The sequence below is a fragment of the Podarcis erhardii genome, assembly GCF_964252035.2.
Source record: "Podarcis erhardii genome assembly, chromosome: 11".
NCBI classification, from domain to species: domain Eukaryota; kingdom Metazoa; phylum Chordata; class Lepidosauria; order Squamata; family Lacertidae; genus Podarcis; species Podarcis erhardii.
Genome location: NC_138501.1, coordinates 12199064 through 12222509, shown reverse-complemented (window position 1 = coordinate 12222509; position 23446 = coordinate 12199064). Strand labels below are relative to the sequence as shown.

At 43.9% G+C, this 23446-nt stretch overlaps 1 protein-coding gene across 2 annotated transcripts in view; it reads left to right on the top strand.

Moving 5' to 3' along the window:
- Positions 1–23446, top strand: part of ROR2 (receptor tyrosine kinase like orphan receptor 2) — a 164174-nt gene extending 140728 nt beyond the window's left edge. For both annotated transcript variants that reach the window (XM_081880397.1, XM_081880398.1), the window contains exons 6-9: positions 10176–10490; positions 14012–14257; positions 18516–18718; positions 20369–23446. In XM_081880397.1, the coding sequence (XP_081736523.1) occupies positions 10176–10490; positions 14012–14257; positions 18516–18718; positions 20369–21808 (2204 nt within the window). In that variant the 3' untranslated portion in view covers positions 21809–23446. The remainder of the gene's footprint in view (positions 1–10175; positions 10491–14011; positions 14258–18515; positions 18719–20368) is intronic.

The following is a 23446-nucleotide window of genomic DNA, read 5'->3' as shown; positions in this document are numbered from 1 at the left end:
GTGGAATGATGTCTTGTGTGTTGCAGGGGGAGACTGATGAATTTCATGAGGTTTCTTTTCTGCTCACGTTGTGTTATTCCGTGGCAAGGCTGGTGCCAGACTTTAGCAAGAAGGGGACGACAGAGAGCGAGATGGTTGCACAGTGTTCTTGAAGCTACCAACGTGAGTTTGACCAAACTGCGGGAAGCAGTGGAAGCCAGGAGGGCCTGGCGTGCTCTGGTCCATGGGGTCACGAAGAGTCGGACATGACTGACTAAACAACAACAACAAACCATGGTACTGTGGAGGATCTCACCCCTCCAAAAATAAACAAACCACAAGGCCTCTGCCCAGTGATTTTTGACCACCATCATGCCCTGCAGGGCTCCTGGATGTCTCTTAGTGGTGGGCAGTGGTGGCACTTTTGTATTTTGCTTACAAGTAGCATGGTAGGGTAGCCATGGCAGATCACAGTTTAGTACTGTTTCATTGTTGTTTAATCGTGTCCGACTCTTCGTGACCCCATGGACCAGAGCACGCCAGGCACTCCTGTCTTCCACTGCCTCCCACAGTTTGGTCAAACTCATGTTGGTAGCTTCGAGAACACTATCCAACCATCTCGTCCTCTTCTTCTTGTGCCCTCAATCTTTCCCAACATCAGGGTCATTTCCAGGGAGTCTTCTCTTCTCATGAGGTGGCCAAAGTATTGGAGCCTCAGCTTCAGGATCTGTCCTTCCAGTGAGCACTCAGGGCTGATTTCCTTCAGAATGGATAGGTTTGATCTTCTTACAGGCCATGGGACTCTCAAGAGTCTCCTCCAGCACCATAATTCAAAAGCATCAATTACGATACGATAATCTTTATTGTCATTGTCCCATACAGAACAACGAAATTGAAAAAATCTACATCAGACATTCAAAAACCAACAAGCTTGCTATCCCACCTATCCCAGCCTGGTTAACCCCTAAAAACTCTGATACCCCATAATTAAATACAATATACTCCCATAGGGATTACCTTACACTGCGTTTAAAACCAAAATCGCATTTGGATAGAAACTGTTTCTCAGGCGGCTAGTCCTAGTCTTTGGCAATCAGCCTGAAAGCAAGATGAATGCTGCACCCCATAGTCGCCTTTGACTGGACTTAACCATCCAGGGGTCCTTTACCTTTACCTTTACCTTTACCTTTACCTAATAATTAATAATAATAATACAATGTTATTTAACCTCCCTGCGGCTAAATCAATGCTCTTGCAAAGCAGTTACATACCTGAGTAGTAATTGGAATCAAATACCTGTCAACACTGGGTCTCACTATGCAACCTTTTGTTTTGTTTTTAACTATTTGTATATACCCTCTGTAGTCTACTGCAAAAAATAAAATGCTTCCTATGGTGGATCTCTTCCAGGAACCACCTTCCCCAGCCGTATGTCCACCAGATGTTTGGGACTCAAAACTCAAAACTTCCATCTTCTCTGACCACGTGGCCGAGTCTGATGAAAGTAGAATCTAAAACATCTGGAGGGCGATAGGTTGGGGAAGGCTGCCTGGGACTCTGTGATAGAACTCATGTTTGGCATGTACCGAGTTCCAGGTCCAATTCCCAGCATCCCAAGCTAGAGCTGGAAAAATCTTCTGTCTGAAACCCGGGAGAGGAAGTGCCAGTCAGCTCCTGTACTTCTGTGCTCCTATTCAGAGTTTTACGTAGGGTGTATATTTGCTTTTATTTAATAGGTTTTCACAGCAAAGGCTCAGGCTCCTGTTGTACACCAGTGATTTTTCAGACAACTCTGCAGTTACATACAAAGGGTCCAGTGATTCAGTGCGCATAGTTATCGGGGCTTGTAATAAGCCATAATCCAGAGAACCGTGCTCCTCCACATGTAGAAACAAGAACAGCTGTGCTCTGCGAAAAGGCATGAGCAAACTTGAATGCAGGAGATGCACACAGTAATCCAAATGGGCTGCTTACATGTGTCTATAAATGAACTGCAGAAATAACCAAGGCTTTCTGGCTTTCTCCTCGGGTCTTGCCATCATAGCTTCCACAGTGAAGAGGCAAACCGGGAGTTAAGCCAGGGAAAACTAGAATGAGCACTCCAGCTGCATACCCTGATGGGACGTGGGTGACACTATGGTCTAAACCACTGAGTCTCTTGGGCTTGCCAATCAAAAGGTCTATGGTTTGAATCCCCGTGAGCTCCCATTGCTCTGTCCCAGCTCCTGCCAACCTAGCAGTTCAAAAGCACACCAGTGTGAGTAGATAAATAGGTACCTCTGCAGTGGGAAGGGAAACAGTGTTTTCGTGCACTCTGGTTTCCGTCACAGTGTCCTATTGTGCCAGAAGCTACTGTTAGGTCCATCATGAGACATCCGCCAGCTTCCAACCACAGATACCAGCAGCCTTCAAGAAAGCAAACCTGCCTTATTATTGCTCCCTAGCATCCCACTGCCAGAGGATTGCCTCTTTCCATTCACCAGTTTGCCTCCTCCAAGTGGAAGAAACCTGGGCAGTGCTGAATGTCACATCCATTGCCAGGTGTGTCCTGCTGGAAATAGAAAAGGGCTTTCCCCTTGGCCTGCCTGTATATCCACTCAGTTGCCAAGTGCTTTTGTGACATCACAAGAAGCCCACAGCCAATGGCAACAGCTGGGGAGGCATCACCTTCATTGCTTTGAGCCTCACAGTGGTGGGTGGACCTATCAGTAATGGTGTGCTTGTTTGTTCAGGACACAGATGGCGCTGTGGACTAAACCACTGAGCCTCTTGGGCTTGCCAATCAGAAGGTTGGTGGTTCGAATCCCTGTGAGGGGGTGCGCTCCTGTTGCTCTGTCCCAGCTCCTGCCAACCTAGCAGTTCAAAAGCATGCCAGTGCAAGTAGATACATGGGTACCGCTGCGGTGGGAAGGTAAACAGTGTTTCCGTGTGCTCTGGTTTCTGTCATGGTGTTCTGTTGTGCCAGAAGCAGTTTAGTCCTACTGGCCGCATGACACAGAAAAGCTGTCTATGGACAAATGCCGGCTCCCTTGGCCTGAAGGCGAGATGAGCGCCATAACCACATAGTCCCCTTTGACTGGACTTAACCATCCTTGGGTCCTTTAACTTTTACTTTATTACCTGATGGTCCCCTTGCCTCCTTGGAAAACACTTTTGAAGGCATGGGATCCTGAAAGTGTGCACATTTGGGACACTTGTAATATTGAGACAGTTCTTTATTATGCATTGTTTTTAAAGTATAGAAGTTCCCTCCTATCGTTGTGCCAGATATTTTGGGTCGATGAGTAGTTCACTGTAAAGTCTGTTCAATGTAAAAGCATGAGAATCAAACTGAAGGTGGCAAATCTTAGAATGGGGGAACTAGAACAAAGATATTTTTGTTCTAGGAAAAATCAGTTTTCTGGCAGTTCTTCTTTAAAAAAGGAAAAAAGAAAAGGAAGTGTACACTTGTAACTGTTACATTAGTTTTCACTTTAAGCCACTGAAGCATGTGGCTATGGGAATGGAAAATAGTGACATCTGCAGTCCAAACAGGAAAATTAATTTTAAAAGACTGCTTCAAGCCCTGTGGTAGTAAAACTCTTCAGTGTAAAGTGTGAAACATTTCTGAAATATCTCTTTTTTTGCAAAGAAAGAAAGAAAGAAAGAAAGAAAGGGGAGATACAGGCTGTGCTTTTGTCTTTTTTCTGTCTTTAAACTTCCTGTGTCCTTCTGCAGTTCAGAATAATAATAATAATAATAATAATAATAATAATAATAATAATAATGCCCTATCCCCCTGAGGCCGTGTGGCATGGCTTCTTTCAGCCCAGCTGACTCGTATATTTTATCTGTGCAATACACCTCTTATTACTGTTTTTGGCAATGAAGAAAACTCGCATGGGTTCCTGAACAGTGGTGCCTCGCAAGACGAAAAGAATCCGTTCCGCGAGTCTCTTCGTCTAGCGGTTTTTTCGTCTTGCGAAGCAAGCCCATTAGCGGATTAGCGGCTTTTAGCGGCTTAGTGGATAAGCGGATAAGCGGCTTAGCGGCTTAGAAAAAGGGGGGGAAAGGGGGGGGAGTCGGAAAAACTCGCAAGACATTTTCGTCTTGCGAAGCAAGCCCATAGGGAAATTAGTCTTGCGAAGCACCTCCAAAACGGAAAACCCTTTCTTTAGCGGGTTTTTCGTCTTGCGAGGCGTTCGTCCTGCGGGGCACCACTGTACTTCTAAAAGGAGCCATGGGCAAATCTATTATCGGTGTTTAGGGAAGTCAGTATTGGAATAAGCTGCTTTGCAGTACTGGAAAGGACTTGTGTGCGTTGCCATATATTGCTAAAACGCCATCTTCATGCACCCAATTTCCACGGGAGTTCTATATTCCGCTTCAATGCCTGTACTTTGTTTTGTCATCTAATAAAAAGAATTATTTGCTAGGCAATTGATGGCAAAAATATACAAAGCGTGGATGTTATCTTGCTTAATCTGCCCAATGCATATACAGCTCCTGATGTTTTGCAAACAAGTTCAGACATCAGCCAGTAGTGAGCAAGGAGATTCCATATCCAAGCACCTCTTACAGGAGATACAAAACATGAGAGAACTAGTTTGTATTGAACCGTGAACCTTCTGAACCACTGGATCTATTTTTCTGACTTGTAACATGGTGCACGGAGTTATTCCTGGCCAAAGAATAGCACTGTGCATTTTTCTACAAGGAGAGCTCTGAGTCTCAGTTGTGATATGCTCCTTTCAAGCATCCAGCCTCTCTCTACCCAAGACACTGGAGCCTGTTGATGACCAACCTCCCATCGTACCGACCACAGCTGGTTCATTCTCTGGTGCTTTTCCTTGTACAGCTGACACAGCTATGACTGCACTGTCCAGAAGATTATAGAAATAACTGCATGGGATTATCTCTGTAACGTTTCTCATTCATATGCCCCATCTGTTTAGCTCTCTAGACATCTTCCATTTCCACTGCACAAAATATTACTACTACTACTACTACTATTATTATACCACCCTATACCTGGGGGTCTTAGGGTGGCTCACAGAATAAAATCAAAATATAAAACCACAAAATACATAATAAAAATCAAAACAACAACTCAATAGCCCCCCTTCCTGAAAAATACATGTTAAAAGGGCATAGGATGTAAATCGGATCAGCCAAAGGCCTGGTTAAAGAGGAACGTTTTTGCCTAGTGCCTAAAGGTGTGTAATGAAGGCGCCAGGTGAACTTCCCTGGGGAGAGCATTCCACAGATGGGGAGCCACTGCAGAGAAGGTCCCATTTTTGTCTTGCCGCCCTCCAGACCTCTCGAGGAGGAGGCACACGAAGGAGGGCCTCAGAAGATGATCTCAGGGACTGGGTAGGTTCATATGGAAAGAGGCGGTCCTTGAGGTACTGCGGTTCTTACTTAGCAGCTGGCAACTTCTATAGATTATCATGGGGCAAGTGTACAAACCTTTTCACTTCAACCAGCTTTAGGGGGTTTTTTTTAGTAAACATGTCCTCAGTCCTGGAGGCATAGAGAACTGTAAAATGTAAACTGACGAGCAGTATACGGATACGTGATTGTAGCAGGTGACCAAATTGTGGTTGCACTTTCAGAAATTGCTTGCTGACTGCATTGTAAATTCACATTTGCATATGTGATCACATGGTGAAACAGGTGTGTTCAGGCATGACTCGAGACCTCCCACATGTAGGCAGTTAAGTCTCATTGCTTTTATTGACTGAGTTTCCTTCTGTTGATTCCTGATGTGAACCATTTGTGTTTGTTTGTTTTGTTGCTATTTTGATAATGTCATTAATATTGTTTTATAGATATGAATGCTGTCGTACTTTGTGAGTCCTATAATATGATTTTTGGTGTAACTGTGATGTTAAGCTTATTTTTTAGTTTTGTTAATAGTGTTACATAGCTGGAAATTGTTTTACAGTATTTGGGATTGTTTTACTGATGATTTCTTAAATATTCTATACAATTTATGCTGTATTCGTGATGTTCCATTATGTTATTTTTATGTAAGCCACTTTGGGATTTATTTGAATAAAAAGCGGCAAAGGAATAGAAGCAAGCAAATTTGATCCAGGGTTGCTAAAGAGGGAAATTCTCTGGCAGCAGTTATCCCAAATATGAAAATTCCTCAACTATTTTATGTTCCCTTCCAAGTATTCCTTTTGTAGTGTGCCCACAATCTTTACTTATCTTGGCCTTCTTCTTATCTGCATTCTTTTTAAAGGCCGGCTTGTTCAAGGATGCTTTGCCATTGTTTGAAGTCGTTTGGTAATTCATTATAATCTTTAGTGCAGCTTACCAAAGTCATTAGCAAATATCAGGTTTCTTCTGGTAGACTCACACTTTTCACTTAACCTGGTCCTGACTGCTGTAAAGGGCCTAGCCCAAAAATCTGACTATAAGCTCCGTGATACTCCGGTTTGGCCATCTTGGGAATTGCTCTGTTCAGTTACTCAGCTTCTTGAAAAAATCTCTGCCCAACCAAGAAAATTAATCAGTACTATCTTTGCCACTGAGTTCAAAGGTTATTCTAAGAGTGTAGGAACACTATGTGGATAAGACAATAGGATGATTAACGAGAGAGCTACTAGGTAGACCAAACAGACTCACTATAAGCCCATCAATTACAAAAGAGAGAGAGAGAGAGAAAGAGGGAGAGGGAGAGGGGTTGCTGCTGCTGCATCAATAGAAGTCTAGTGTCTAGAGATCAAGGGGTGTACAGTGGCACCTCAGGTTAAGTACTTAATTGGTTCCGGAAGTCTGTTCTTAACCTGAAGCGCACTTTCCCATTGAAAGTAATGGAAAAGTGGATTGATCCGTTCCAGACAATGGAAAACACCCCCTAAAACAGCAATTTTAACACAAATTTTACTGTCTAACGAGACCATTGATCCATAAAATGAAGGCAATAATCAATGTGCTGTACTATAAAATAAATAAGCCAGTATTGTAGATGAAAAAAGTAACTTTTTTTTTTACATGCACTGATGATTGTTTGAATGGGGGGCTTTTATCCATTTCTGCAGTCACACAGTCAACCAGTAGCTGAACCCCAAACCCCACATGATCCCCAAAACAATGGCAGAAGGCAGAGTCCCCCAGAAGTCCCCCAAACAAAGGAGCAAAGCAGAGACAAAGGCACAGGGCAGACAACACATGAACAAATCCCAAAATCCCTTGCAGAATCCCAAATTTTCCAGCCAGTGGTGAGGCCTCCAAGAGCTCGGAACACTCACTTCTGGGTTGAAACTGTTTGTAACCCAGAAAAACGTAACCAGAGGTACCACTGTAATAGTACCACTCTATTCTGCCTTAGTCAGACTACACTTGGAATACTGTGTCCAGTTCTGGGCACCGCAATTTAAGAAGGATGTTGACAAGCTGGAACGTGTGCAGAGGAGGGCAACCAAGATGATTGAGGGTCTGGAAGCTAAGCCTTACGAGGAGTGCTTGAAGAAACTGGGTATGTTCAGCCTGGAAAAGAGGAGATATGATAGCAATCTTCAAATATCTTAAGGGCTGACATGTGGAGGAGGGAGCAAGCTTGTTTTCTCCTGCTCTGGAGGGTAGGACTCGAACCAATAGCTTCAAGTTGCAAGAAGGGAGATTCCAACTAAACATCTGGAAAAACATTCTGACAGTAAGAGCTGTTCTGCAATGGAACAGACTCCAACAAGAGGTGGTGGACTTTCCTTCCTTCGGGGTTTTTAAACAGAGGTTGGATAGCCATCTGTCATGGATGCTTTAGCTGAGATTCCGGCATTGCAGGGGGTTGGATTAGATGACTCTTGTTGGCATTCCTTCCAACTCTAAGATTCTATGATTTTATGAAAGTACCCAGGGGAGAGTTGGGACGCGAATGGCGCTGTGGGTTAAACCACAGAGCCTAGGGCTTGCCGAACAGAAGGTTGGCAGTTCGAATCCCCACGACGGGGTGAGCTCCCGTTGCTCGGTCCCTGCTCCTACCAACCTAGCAGTTCAAAAGCACGTCAAAGTGCAAGTAGATAAATAGGTACCGCTCCAGCGGGAAGGTAAACGATGTTTCCGTGCACTGCCCTGGTTCGCCAGAAGCGGCTTAGTCATGACCCGGAAGCTGTACACTGGCTCCCTCGGCTAATAAAGAGAGATGAGCGTCGCAACCCCAGAGTCGGCCACAGCTGGATCTAATGGTCAGGGGCCCCTTTACCTTTTTAAGGGAGAGTTAGTTTCCATTTTGTTCCATTTCGAGAGTGGGGCAGTAGACTTTTTCCTGCTTCGCAGCATAGCTGCCTGCCAGAGAGCTGCCTTCACATGCAGAGATGTGTTTGTAATAGTGTGTGAACACCTCTGTGTGTGTGTTCAGTAAGTATACACACATGCTTGAATGTGCTTTTGTGTAAGATCTGATAACCAGTTTAAAAGTGTATTTGAAACAAGCATTTCTAGTCCTAGGCAATGTACACTCTGTAACTTAAGAACACACACTTTCCCTCAAAGAATTCTGAGCACTGTAGTTTTCCCCTCACAGAGTGACCATTCCCAGCAACCATTAACAAACTCCAGTGCCCATAATTCTTTGAGGGATGGAATATGCTTCAAATGTGCTTTATGGTTATGGTGTGAGCACAGCTTTTGAATAAAAGGCCAAACAAAGGAACATGTTATGATGAACATGTAGTGTGAACTGTGCCAATGGGAAGGAACAGCCTATGCATTAGGAAGGGAAGGTGGCAATTTCTTGGGGCACTAAGGAATTTCATTATTCTGTCATTTCCTTGCTTGTCACAATTTGCATTGGCAGGACATACAGATTTGTCATGAGCTGAAAGCTATAGATCAATTGGGAAAGTGGAAATCTACTTATATGTAGGTGGGACTTGTTTCATGTATCACACCTGTGATACGTCTTTTATTTCCCTAACTTTTAAATATCGAAGATCATCCCTGACCACTGGTCCTGTTAGCTAGGGATGATGGGTATTGTAGTTCCAAAACATCTGGAGGGCCGGAGTTTGCCTATGCCTGACATACAACCTATGACGAACAATGCAACTGAACTTTGCAATATTATTTTCTCCTTAGCTTGTGTATCCGCCAAAAATGTATTATTACATTTCCATCCAGTGTTTCTTTCCTTCCAAACTGTGCTGTGCGTGTTTCAGCTTCTGGAGTGGAAAAATGTATGTTATACATTGATCCAGCATAGTGATTTAAAAACAAAACAAAGCATGAGTTGAGGCAGACCTCACTAGGGCTTAGTCATGGGACTCGCTTCCTGTGCCAGGGCTCAGCAGTGAAACATGTGAGGCTATACTGTGGAACAACATGTCTTTGATCATGTTCATTGTGGGCTTTATCTCATCACTCAGTGAGTACCGCTAACCTCAGCACATCTGGGATTTGATGGCAGAATACAGGGTGCGACTTCCAGACAGGTTTGAGCATCTCTGCTTGGAACCAGTAGGATAATGTGAAGCTTTCCTTTCACAATCCTGATCTGTCAAGAGCCTCATCAGATGGTCACTCATCAAAGGGAGACAATGCAAAGATGCCTCAAAATGCAGAGGTGGCTGACCGGATACAGTGGAACCTAAGTTGTCGAACGTAATCTGTTCAGAAGACTGGAACATATACTTCCGAAATGTTCAACAACCGAGGCATGAAGGACTGTTGGCAATTTCCATTGAGAAAATGGAAAAACACGCAGTAGAAAAGGAAAAATTGCCAAGGGGTGGGTGGTCTGTTGGTGGGTGCTTTTTCAAGCGGCTACCATTGTGAAATTCAGGGTGATCATATTATATACACCACAATATAGGTGCGATCAGACTTACTCAGCCGTTGCAAAGGACTGTGTAATGACATGAACCAGATTATACTGCTTTGACCACCACCTCTCACACCAAAGAACTCTGGGAATATTCGTGATTATGAATTTTTTGAAAATTCTGCATCTGAGAGAGAAATCAGTCTGGAATTTGCAGTGCAGATGAGTCCTCTTGTACTCTGTGAATGTGACGTTGTCAAAATATCAGCTTTGGTTATACACATGAGATGCCTATGTATCTAGCATAGTATGTTCTCAGTTCTTTTATTAATGCTTTTAATTTGGTAGCCTGCTTTGAAGTTGTTTCAGTTGTGGGAGATCAATCATAATGTGTTGTGTCTCATTTTTTGCCTGTAAGTCTTAATGTTTGCCTTGCCTTTCTTTCCAGCTGCATTTACCATGATTGGCACATCCACCCATTTATCAGATCAGTGCTCTCAGTTTGCCATCCCATCTTTCTGCCACTTTGTGTTTCCTCTCTGCGACGAGCGTGCTCGGACACCTAAACCAAGGGAGCTCTGTCGGGATGAGTGTGAAGTTCTGGAGAATGACCTCTGTAGGCAGGAATACAACATTGCTAGATCTAATCCGCTCATTCTGATGCAACTCCAGCCACCCAAATGTGAAGACCTGCCACTGCCAGAAACCCTGGAGGCTGCCAACTGCATAAGGATTGGAATACCTGTAGATCGGCTCAACAGGTGTAAGTTATCTTTCTTGCTTTTTCTTTTGTGCAAATGTATCAAAATCAACAGAGACGCGGGTGGCGCTGTGGGTTAAACCACAGAGCCTAGGACTTGCTGATCAGAAGGTTGGTGGTTCGAATCCCTGCGACGGGGTGAGCTCTCGTTCTTTGGTCCCTGCTCCTGCCAACCTAGCAGTTCGAAAGCATGTCAAAATTCAAGTAGATAAATAGGTACCACTCTGGTGGGAAGGTAAATGGCGTTTCCGTGCGCTGCTCTGGTTTGCCAGAAGCGGCATAGTCATGCTGGCCACATGACCCAGAAGCTGTATGCCGGCTCCCTTGGCCAGTAAAGCAAGATGAGCACCTCAACCTCAGAGTCGGCCACGACTGGACCTAATGGTCAGGGGTCCCTTTACCTTTATCTCTCAAAATCAAATAATTGGGTTTATACATTTAAGCATTGTGTTTAAAAAGGATGAATAAGTTAATTAACATATTAAATTACCCATTAGAGCCTGGGAAACTCAGTTGGTTAGAATGTGGTGCTGATGATGCCAAGGTTGCAGGTTTGATCCCCGTAAGGAAAAGCTGCATATTCCTACACTGCAGGTGGGTTGGACTAGATGATCCTGATGGACAGTGTCTTGCAGTAAATAAATAGAAAGAGCATGCAGAGTCAAAGGTCCAAAAGAAAAACTTTTACTATAAGGCAAAGCTTGTTACAAAACTTTCGAAAAAGACTTCAGACACACGAGGTAAAAACGAAAGTGAATGAGAGAGATGGAGAGCGGATCGCTGAGCGCAGGAATTTATCTCTCCTGGCTTGGCATGACCTTGAGATACTCAAAGCAATGGAAAGAGAAGAAGGGAAGTCACTGGTATTTTAAGGTTGTTTAAATGAATATTCTAAAATGTAAAACAGGAAATTTAATAAAAATTATAGAAAAAGGGAGGCAAAAAAGAGAGAGAAAAGCTGGCAAGAGGCTTGAAACTAGGCTGAAGCTTGTGTGAAAGTAGGCTATGTGGCCCTTGGGCCCTCGCTTCCTCACTCTACCTTTAATGTGTCACAAGATACATGACATTGTTTAGACTTCCGGGCCAAGTACATTTTACTACTGTGCTACAAAGTATGGGTTGCATCTAATCATGTTGTCCCGTTACTGCAAGGACTTCTGCAAGAAGAGCTTTCCTTTCCCTCTTGGATTCCCATCCCCACCCCATCCGCCATTTTGTTCTGGGAATTCTCAAATGCCTGGAAAAGATTGGTGAGGGCAGAGAAGGGTGGGAAAGGAACTCCCATTGTGCAGGCAGACATACTTGCTCTAATGGGACAGTTTTCCTATTTTTACATTTTTAAGATCTTTCAGCTACTGGTGGTAGGATAATGTTGGCTGCTCCTCTTTTGCTTTTCAGGTCTAAATTAGCAAGTAAGCTTTGCTTAGGCTTTGAGAGCAAGCAGTTAGGTATCCAAAAAGCAATGCATTGGATTGGGCAAAGGAGGCAAGATGGATGGTGAAGTTTCCCCTGATGAAAAACATACCTAGATTTGGCATCCTGTCTTTCTGTTCTGATCTGAAAGGATCTAACACCGACTGTAAAACAATAGAGGAATACAAGAGAAGAACTGCATTTCAGTGCAGTGTTTTTGCAAGAGAAATCCTAAAACTCTCTTGCAAAATTAGCAAGGGTTGTTTCATTCCATTGTGATGCTTTAAATGTGCATTCCTCTGCAAAGCAAAAGCAATGTGCTGAATTTCATGTTCTCTCTTTCTCGGCTGCTTGGGGCGTACTTGAAAGGGGGGAGTGAAGTCCGCTGGTGAGAAAGAGGAACAGCAGATGTCAAATCATTCTTGTCCAGCTTCTCTCTGTATGATGTAAAGGGTTGTTGCCAGAGGAATGCAGATGCTGCCCCAGGCACCTGAGATACTGCCAGACCTCCCTGTTAGAAAAGGCTGCCCTCGTACATATTAACCTCTTCCAGCTTCATTGTTTCCAGTAAGATGCAATGTATACACAGTGCTATGGCACAACCTTTGTGCTGTTGTGAAGTGCTTGAGGTGTTAAGAATGCACAGCGGAATAAGTCTGCTGGAAAAGGGAAGCATTGACATCTCTGGAAAGGGAATTTCTCTACCCACAAAATGACACGCCTGAGGCAGCAGGCCAGTACAGATCACCTTGTGCAACTGGAGCAATTTTTAATGGGATACATAAATATTATGAAACTGGTACAGTTGTGTTTATGGAAGTGAAGCAAAACCAGATACAGGATAAAAATAAAGAACAGGGCTGAGGATTAGAAAGTTGCAGGGAAAGAACAAGGAAAAGAATTTTTAAAAAGGAGTAGAGGAGGCTAAGCAGGGGGTGGGGAACAGCAGTTTAAAAATGGGATACAAATTTTGGTGGGAGTTATGTGGTTCAGATATTGGTTTGTTGGCCTTCATGCCGTGACCTATTTGGTTTCTGAATTGCTGCTTTATTCATCTTTTTCTTCTTTGGTGATCACTCATAGCCGAGTAAGATTGTCTTCCATAAACACAGTTTAAACTCACTCCGTAAGTGACTGCGGAGGCCAATTCTGGATCCACACATTCTTCTGCCATAGCTGTCAACTTTTCCCTTTTCTTGCGAGGAATCCTATTCGGAATAAGGGAATTCCCCTTAAAAAAAGGGAAACATTGACAGCTATGCTTTCTACAGTGGGGACATAGGTTTCAGGGCAGAAGTTGATCAGGGTGAGGGTTTGCCAAACGTGCCTTCCTCTTAGCACTTTTCTCCCTTTCGTCCTGAGTTTGAGGATCGTCAAAGCCCATGACACCTTTGGTAAAGGCCGTTCTCCAATTGGAGCACTCACAGGCCAGTGTTTCCCAGTTGTTGATGTTTATACTACATTTTTAAAGATTTGCCTTGAGAGTCTTTAAACCCCTTTTGTTGACCACCAGCAATACACTTTCCATTTTTAAGTTCAGAATAGAGTAGTAGCTTTGGAAGATAATAATCAGGCATCCACACAACATAACCAGTCCATAACCAGTTGATGTTGAAAATCGTTGCTTCGGCACTGGCGATCTTTGCTTCTTCCAGTACACTGGCATTGGTTCGCCTGTCTCCCAAGTGATGTGTAAATTTTTTGGAGACACCACTGATGGAATCTTTCGAGGAGTTGGAGATGGCGTTTATAAGTGGTCCATGTTTCATATATTAATTTATTCATATAGCATAGTCTAGCTGATGGGAAAGTCATACATATTGGGTTATTCTTGTTTGTTATTGCAAGAGCCTTTTCACTCATCTTTCACTTTTGGATCAGTTAGTTAATCTTAGGTGAAGCTGTTCTATAAAAAAGAGGCTTAAGTCATGTTGAAGCAGATGAGTTTGCTAAGAAGTGATGATGCATACATTTCTGCACTGCACCACAGAGGGAATTTGCCTTTTCCTGACATAGAGGTCGGCAAAACAACAGATTTACTAGACATGGGGAACTGTTTTGTAAGGAGAGGATTGCTTTGTGTTAATCATCTGCCAAACTACTTCTTGCAGATCACCAGTGTTACAATGGCTCTGGAGCCGATTATAGAGGCACCATCAGTGTCACAAAGTCAGGCCACCATTGCCAGTATTGGGACTCTCAGCATCCTCATCCCCATCACTTGTCAAGCACAGAGTTTCCAGAGCTTGGAGGGGGACACGCATACTGTCGCAATCCTGGAAGCCAGATGGATGGTCCCTGGTGTTTTACGCAAAACAAAAACGTACGCATGGAACTGTGTGAAGTACCTTCTTGTAGTATGTATTATTTTTCTTCCCTGCTTCTAGAGTGTTTGTAGAAAAAAATAGTTGTAAAGCAAATCAAAGGCCTTTTCGCTGCACCATTTTGTATTAATGCATTCTTTGTTTGTCAACATTGAAGCCAGGGGGCATGTAATTTATGGCCTGTACTGCTGCTGTTCTTGGGTTTGAGGAAAGCAAGACTAATCTTTCAGGTTTGCAGTTTATCTAATGATCTTACCTATTATTGGGTGAAAGTTTGCCAAGAGTCCTTGGTCAAGATTATGTAGATTGTACTTACAATGTACAGGGTGTGGGTGGCATTGTGGTCAAGACCACAGAGCCTCTTGGACTTGCCAATCAGAAGGTTGGCAGTTTGAATCCCCGCAGTGGGGTGAGCTCCCGTTGCTCTGTCCCAGCTTCTGCCAACCTAGCAGTTCGAAAGCACGCCAGTGCAGGTAGATACCGCGTGGAGTGTGTGTGCGGCGCTTGCAGGCTTTTCCCCGAGGAGGGAGAAGCCCCCAAGAGCCACACACACGCTCTGTGCAGCTCTTTAAAGGGAGCGCAGCTCTTGGGGGCTTTTCTGGGAGGTGGGGGAAGAGACAGAGGGGCTAAGTTAGAACAGCAACAGGGAGCGCTGCACAGCGATCCCTCTTGCTATTTTGGCTTCTGGGATAGCTGCGCAGCCTGCATTCGCTCCATAAGATTCACACACATTTCCCCTTACTTTTTAGGAGGGAAAAAGTGTGTCTTATACAGCGAAAAATACAGTAAATAGGTTCGACAAATGGCAAACGGCATTTCCGTGCACTCTGGTTTCCATCACAGTGTTCCATTGTGCCAGAAGTGGATTAGTCATGCTAGCCACATGACCCGGAAAGCTGTCTGTGGACAAACACCAGCTCCCTCAGCCTGAAAGCAAGATGAGCGCCACAACCCCATAGTCACCTTTGACTTGTCTTAACCATCCAGGGGTCCTTTACCTTTAACTTTTTTACAGGAGTCAACTTCAGTGCTCCTTGGGCTTGTGCCCTCCTCGCTCCTCAATCACAGCTGCAAGGAATGGATTGAGAGCACCCATGTCCATTTTTAAACTACCGTATTTTTCGCTCTATAGGACGCACTTTTTCCCCTTCAAAAATGAAGGGGAAATGTGTGTGCGTCCTATGGAGCAAAGATGGCATAGCCCCGCGACCCTCTCCCGGCTGGAGAGGTGACGCGCGGCTATGGCTGGAGCCTCTATAACCGCGCGTCACCTCTCCAGCCGGGAGAGCGCGCGCGGGGCAAAAGATGCCCCCCGCGACCCTCTCCCGGCTGGAGAGGTGACGCGTGGCTATGGCAGGATCCTCTTTAGCCGCGCGCCACCTCTCCAGCTGGGAGAGCGCATGAGGGGCTAAAGAAGCCATAGCCCCGCGACCCTCTCCCAGCTGGAGAGGTGACGCGCGACTATGGCAGCAGCCTCCCCGCTGCGCCTTTCCACTGCTCCCTGACCTGCTCTTTGGGGCTGGTGGTGGGCTTCCCCCGCCAGCCCCAAAGAGCAGGTCGAAAGGAACCTGAAGCCTGGAGAGTGAGAGGGGTCGGTGCACACCGACCCCTCTCGCTCTCCAGGCTTCCAAGGTAGCCGCCTGAACGGCACCTTGTTTTAGAGTGGGAAAACAAGAGGGGGAAAATTCTCCCCCTCTCTGCGCAGTGCCTCCTGCCGCTTCGCTGAAGGGCCTCTGGCCAGAGAGGGAGAGAAATTTTTTTTCTTGTTCTCCCCCCTCTAAAACAAGGTGCGTCCTATTGTCCGGTGCGTCCTATGGTGCGAAAAATACGGTAATTGCAGTTGGTTGTTACATCTGACAAGGGCAATTTGTATTTAGTTTAAACAACGGTTTATTGAAAAACCAGGCTCAAACTGTGGTTTATGACTGACCAGAGTTGCAGTGCAGATATAATAAGAAACAATGGCCATTCAAAACTAAGAAGCAGATTGTCCCACTCCCCTCTCTTCAGCAAGTAACAGATGGAGGAGAGAGGGCATGGAAGAAAGAAGACCCATTTTTGTAGCATTAAACTATGGTTTAACATAATGTGTGAACTGGGTTGTGATTGATGATTGGCATTATAAACTCTCTTCAGAAAATGTTCTCTGTAGTGTGCCAAATTTCATATCTGAGAGTTTGGGAGTATAGCCTAAAATTTCAACATGCAAATGAATGCTTTGTACATGTACCAGTATTTCATTCTTGTGTCACACTAAATGGTCCTAAAGGACAGAGCTTCACACTCAGCAAAAGGATGCAAGAGGCCTTCCTGGGTGGTACTACTTCCCCAGATGACAGCTGGGAAATTATTATTATTTATTAAATTTATATATCGCCCTTTATCCAAAGATCTCGGGGCAGTTCACAAGATAAAAATACAGCATAAAAGCACAAAATAAATAGTTAAAACAAAGCAAAAATCCCAATGGGATCATGTTCTCCCTGATTTATTAATCTTGTATTAATATATTAATTGCTTCCATTTTATTGTTACTGATTTGTTGTTTTTAACTTTGCATTTTTGTCCTGTTGCATTTTCCTGTGAACTGCTTTTATGGTTCTTACATATAAGTAGGCTATAAATATTAAAACTAGACTCTGTTGCATGACTCTGCTGAACAGACATATTAGTCAAGGTCCTGTTGGTTTTATAGATTTTTCCTAAAGAGCACTTCTTATTTCAGACCTTGAATTACTTTTATTATAATTTAGTCAGAAATTAGTAAGTGATCCAACTGGAAAGTTACATAGGAGGGCAAAGGCCATATAAAATTTAACTGTGCAAATATATAATTGCTAGTTGAAACATTTGTTTATTTTATCTATGAATATTTGCTGGGGATACTCTGAATTCTGCCTTATTCATTCCAATGTGATATCTCTCTGGATATGCTGATGTGCATGTGAAGCTGCTGCATTTCCTGCTCAAATGAATGAATAAGGCATTCCTGAGAGCATGAATTATATGTGCATCAGAGTCCTATACCACTGAGCCTCTTGGGCTTGCTGATCAGAAGGTCTGCAGTTCGAATCCCCGCAATGGAGTGAGCTCCCATTGTACTCCTGCCAACCTAGCAGCTCAAAAGCACACCAGTGCAAGTAGATAAATAGGTATCCCTGTGGCGGGAAGGTAAACGATGTTTCTGTGTGATCTGGTTTCCGTCACAGTGTCCCGTTGCACCAGAAGCGTTTTAGTCCTGCTGGCCACATGACCCGGAAAGCTGTCTGTGGACAAACACCAGCCCCCTTGGCCTGAAAGTGAGATGAGCGTCGCAGCCCCATAGTCGCCTTTGACTGGACTTAACTGTCCAGGGGTCCTTTACCTTTTACCTTTTTTATTTAAGCACTCACCTGGGGCCATAGGCAAGTGAGGGGGATGTCTCTAAGGGACAAAGCAGGCCATCGGGGAAGAAAGCCCCCTTCTCCGTGCCCAATATAGAAATGCAGTGGGCTAATGGGAAAAGGTTGGCTAACCCAAATATACTAGTAAAAAAGTTTGCAGGCTTATAGCAAGGCTAGTGTGCCTTATTAGTAGTGGCCCATATGAGTGGCTGTTGGGCCACACCTTGATAATGTGGCACAATCTTAGTGTGTTTCCTTGGAAGGAAACCCCAATGTATTCAGTTGGACCTATTCCCAGGTAAGTGGCATAGGATTGCATCCTTTCAAACAGAAATGCAATCGTACTTTGGATCCCGAACGCCTTGGTACTTGAACGTTTTGGCTCCCGAACGCCACAAACCCGGAAGTGAGTGTTCCGGTTTGCGAACGTTGTTTGGAACCTGAATGTCCAACGGGGCTTCCACGGCTTCCAATTGGCTGTAGGAATATGCTGCAGCCAATCAGAAGCTGCGCTTTGGTTTCCAAACATCTTGGAAGTCGAACAGGCTTCTGGAACGGATTCCGTTCGACTTCCAAGGTGTGACTGTAAAGCATTGTTATTTGTGTATTCAGAAAGTTCAGTTATAGAGTGTTATCTATGCATGACCAGTGAGTGCTGGTTGGATCCATGGAGCTTGTATTTATTTTGCATATCAACTTCTCTTGGACCGTATTCGCCCCTTATTCTTAGGAATTTGAAATCTGTTGGCAATTAATGCAATATTATTATTGGGTTTACCACTGGGTTTCCATGTGCGGGTGTATGTGCTGAAGTTTAGTCTCTTGGTGCTGGTTGTGTGCATGCACTTATTTCCATTACGTGTGAATGTTTAAGACTCCTCCTGAAAATGTGATTTTTTTTCAAACAGGTCCACGTGACAACAGCAAGATGGGGATCCTCTACATCCTGGTACCCAGCATAGCAATTCCTCTGGTTATTGCCTGCCTTTTCTTCTTGGTGTGTATGTGCAGGAACAAGCAGAAGACATCTGCTACTACTCCTCAGCGTCGCCAGCTGATGGCATCTCCTAGCCAGGATATGGAAATGCCTCTCATTAATCAGCACAAACAGGTACCATTTAAACAAGAAAAAAAGACACCAGGTTTTATCCAGTAGTAGCTTTACAGTGACAGGAAGCATCTCCTTGCACAAGGCAAGAAACTCGATTTTTGCCAATCCTCCCCTACCATCTGCAGCTCTCAATGCCATATCTTAGACCAGAGATGGGTCCTTAAGGAGGTACAACAGTCCCAGCATGGACAGTTTTCAGTGATGATGGGAGTTGTAGTTTGACAATATCTAAAGCAGGCTTCATAGGGAAGTGGGTGGCACTATGGGTTAAACCACAGAGCCTAGGACTTGCCGATCAGAAGGTCGGCAGTTTGAATCCCCGCGACGGGTGAGCTCCTGTTGCTCGGTCCCTGCTCCTGCCAACCTAGCAGTTCAAAAGCACGTCAAAGTGCAAGTAGATAAATAGGGACCACTCCGGCAGGAAGGTAAACAGCGTTTCCGTGTGCTCCTCTTGTTCGCCAGAAGTGGCTTAGTCATGTTGGCCACATGACCCGGAAGCTGTATGCCGGCTCCCTCGGCCAATAAAGCGAGATGAGTGCTGCAATCCCAGAGTTGGCCATGACTGGACCTAATGGTCAGGGGTCCCTTTACCTTTACCTTAGAGCTGGCTTCCTCAACCTCGGCCCTCCAGATGTTTTGAGACTACAGTTCCCATCATCCCTGACCACTGGTCCTGCTAGCTAGGGATCATGGGAGTTGTAGGCCAAAAACATCTGGAGGGCCGAGTTTGAGGAAGCCTGATCTAGAGGGCTGCAGGTTCCCCAGCTTTTATCCTCCACTGTTCCAGAGGCTCCCTCAAAAATCAGGAGCAGCTTTCTTGGGGACATAGTGGGCTAGATGAAGTTGGGAGTGGGATTAGTGAAATTCAAGTTCCCCACCCTGTGCACGCTAATTTTCAGATAGCACACAACCATCATTGGACTCAAGCCTGTTTCCACAAGCCATTCACATGCCCATTGAATTGAAAATCTTCAATTATGAGATATTGAGGTGGAAATGATGCCAGTTCCTGTGACTTTTAGGGTTAGCAAAAAGGCCATTGTGTTAAAAAGTAACATCGCTTTCTAGTACATGAGGAAAATCATAAGCCACTGGGATGATCCTGTTGTTAAACGCATGGCAGTTTCTTTTACTTCTGCTTTAAGACTATTGAAATACTCAGACATGAAATATTTTGTCCTGTGTGTGTTTGTAAAACAAATGAGATCCTTCTGAGTATAAACGTAAGCTGAATGCACACTTTGATCCATAGCTTTCTTCTTGTGAGAACCACCTAATAATTTGCAACATTTTCCTTTGATTTTTTAAAAATAACTTTTTTATTCAAAATTAAAACAAAACATATTATCCAGAAACATATCATCCTTATTCCCCCCCATTTTTCCTCCCTCCCCCCTCCCCCAACAGAACCCACCCACCCCCACCCCCTGACTTCCCTCAGTTCCAGTCTTTGATTTCTCTAAAAATGCTGTTTTCTGCATGTTACACAGTTGTATAGATCCTCAAACTATTTAGCTGCTTGTTATCAATAAAAAGTTTGTGAATGTGTATTCAAAACCAGTTTGTGGATGTTTATTCAAAAATAAACATTTTCCTTTGATTTAGAATGAAACCATTAAGAGAATGATTTTGGGTATGTTTTATTTTCAGACTAAGCTGAAAGAGATCAGTCTCTCCACGGTGAGGTTCATGGAGGAGCTTGGCGAGGAGAAGTTTGGGAAAGTTTATAAGGGTCACCTGTTTGGTGCAACGCCAGGCGAGCAGACGCAGACAGTTGCCATCAAAACCCTCAAGGATAAAGCCGACTTAGCCCTCCGGGAAGAATTTAAACATGAAGCGATGATGAGGTCAAGGTTACAGCACCCAAATATCGTTTGCTTACTGGGAATAGTGACAAAAGAGCAGCCCATCAGTATGATTTTTAGCTACTGTTCCCATAGCGACCTGCATGAGTTTTTGGTTATGAGATCCCCTCATTCTGACGTCGGCAGCACTGATGACGATAAGACCGTGAAGTCCACATTGGAGCCAGCAGATTTTTTCCACATTGTGACTCAGATAGCGGCAGGGATGGAATACCTGTCAAGCCATCACGTCGTCCACAAAGATTTAGCCACTAGAAATGTGTTGGTGTTTGACAAACTCAGTGTGAGAATATCCGACTTGGGCCTTTTCAGGGAAGTCTATTCTGCTGACTACTACAAACTCATGGGGAATGCTCCGCTGCCTATACGGTGGATGTCCCCCGAGGCAATCATGTACGGCAAGTTTTCCATTGATTCCGACATCTGGTCCTACGGAGTGGTATTGTGGGAGATCTTCAGCTACGGCTTGCAGCCTTACTGTGGCTATTCCAACCAAGATGTCATCGAGATGATAAGAAACAGGCAGTTTTTGCCGTGTCCCGACGACTGCCCTGCGTGGATGTACTCGCTGATGTTGGAATGTTGGAACGAATTTCCCAACCGAAGGCCAAGATTCAAAGACATCCACAACAGGCTGAGAACCTGGGGGAACTTGTCGAATTACAACAGCTCGGCACAAACGTCCGGGGCGAGCAACACCACGCAAACCAGTTCCCTCAGCACAAGCCCCGTTAGCAATGTCAGCAACACTAGGTACGTTGGACCGAAACAGAAAGCACAAGCTTTCCCTCAGCCACAGTTCATCCCAATGAAAGGACAGATACGGCCGATGGTTCCACCACCTCAACTCTACATTCCCGTCAATGGTTACCAACCGATGCCAGCCTACGGAGCTTATTTGCCCAATTTTTATCCCGTGCAGATCCCTATGCACATGGCTCCTCAGCAGATGGCTCCTCAGATGATTCCAAAACCAGGCTCCCATCACAGTGGCAGTGGTTCCACAAGCACGGGATACGTAACAACCGCTCCCTCCAATGCCTCGGTGGCAGACAGGGCTGCTCTGCTGTCTGAAGGTGCAGATGATGCTCACGCCGCAGAAGATGTTGCTCAGAGTCTGGTCCAGGAAGAGGAGGAGGAAGAGGGCTCAGTGCCCGAGACAGAATTATTGGGTGATAATGACACTCTTCAGATGGACGAGGCAGAATTCCAGACAGAAGCCTAGAGGTGTTGCCTTACTACAAAGACAAAATGGGGCACGTCTTCAGTCCACTGGAGACTGTTGTCCTTTTGACTTGCATAATCAATGTGTTCCCCTCCCCCATTGGACTTTTACACACACTATAATCCAAAACCACCTGAGATGCAACAATAATGACATATCATGTTTAAAGGATTTTTCTTTCCGACAGATGTATGCAAATATGAAGATTGGGAATTGCTGTTTCTGAATCTAGGGTTGATTGCAGTTTTTGCAGGGAGGCTGCTTTTATAATATACTGTTGCTGTGCAACAGAAAGTGGAAATGCATTGCACATCATGTATATCTTGAACTCTGATTGTAATATTTTTTTTTAAGAATTCTGGTAAAATCAGTAACCAAAAAAAAAGAGAGAGAGAGTTGGTCAACAATAACACACAGGGTTGTTCTGCATGTGGAAAAGTGCTTAAGGTATAAGGGACATCCTACAAACAGAATCTTTGTCTTTTTGATAGAATTGATTTGCAGGGGGGTTATTCAAATATAGGTAAGAAGAGACAGGTAAGAATATTCTTCCAAATTTGAAATATAGCTGAAGTTCAGGTAAGAAAGCAGAATGACTGGTATATCTTAGTGACTGAGCATTGCATCCCCCCCCCCGCCCCCGCTGAAGAAGTGAATTGATTTCCATTATAAAGGAATGGAAGTATAACATACGTTTTAGCAGCAAATATATTTTTCTAACTAGAGTAAGTGATCTGGTAGGCGTTGCACTAACTGAATAAGCCAACCTCTTTTACCTGTTGTGGTCAAATCTTGATAAAGGGCTCAGAAATACATTAGCACATATTATTGATCGTGTTGATCAATAAGAATTTTAAACTCATTTTGAATTTAGTTAAAAAGGTGCTAGAAAAACACATGCCCTCCTTTGTTTTTCTTTTTAAAAAGAACATTTTTAGAGATTGTAGATCTTTAAAGACCAAAATAAGCAATATTGTATAGAATGTGTGGATACATGTTTGATGCTTTTTTGTGAGATGAATCATGTACAGACTTTGAAATGTAATTTATGTTTTGTTACATTTTATATGGGTTTTTTATTGCAGCATTTGGATCTTTGAAAAGAATGCCTATATAACTTAACTGTTTACATTATGCTTTGTAATATTTTATTGGGATTGGGATTTGTATGCTTTGATATGTTGATAAATACTGGTCCAAACATTTCATAGCCATACATTTCATACATTCTGTAATATAAATATTCCCTGAATTGTATTATAATGTAGCTACATATACATTGTAGTTCTAGGCTGTAAATCCATCACATGGACTATCTAACAAAGCAGCACATAAATATTTGATTAATTTGTAAGATGTTGTAAAAAGAAAAAAGAAAAAAATACACTGTAAATGTGGAAATTCTCATTTCCATTCTGCCATGTTTTACCATAATAAACTGTGCCTTTGCGAAGTACATTTGGGTTACGTGAAGCACACATTGCAATCTGCAGCCTGTCTTATTAACAGGAACTGCTTAACTGGTTTCCAGTTTATCTCTTGAAATTTGCTATGCACTGGTAGGTAAACAATGAGAAGCTCTCTTGCTTGTTAATATAAATGCGAGTTGGAGAATATCAATAAATCATACAAATAAAA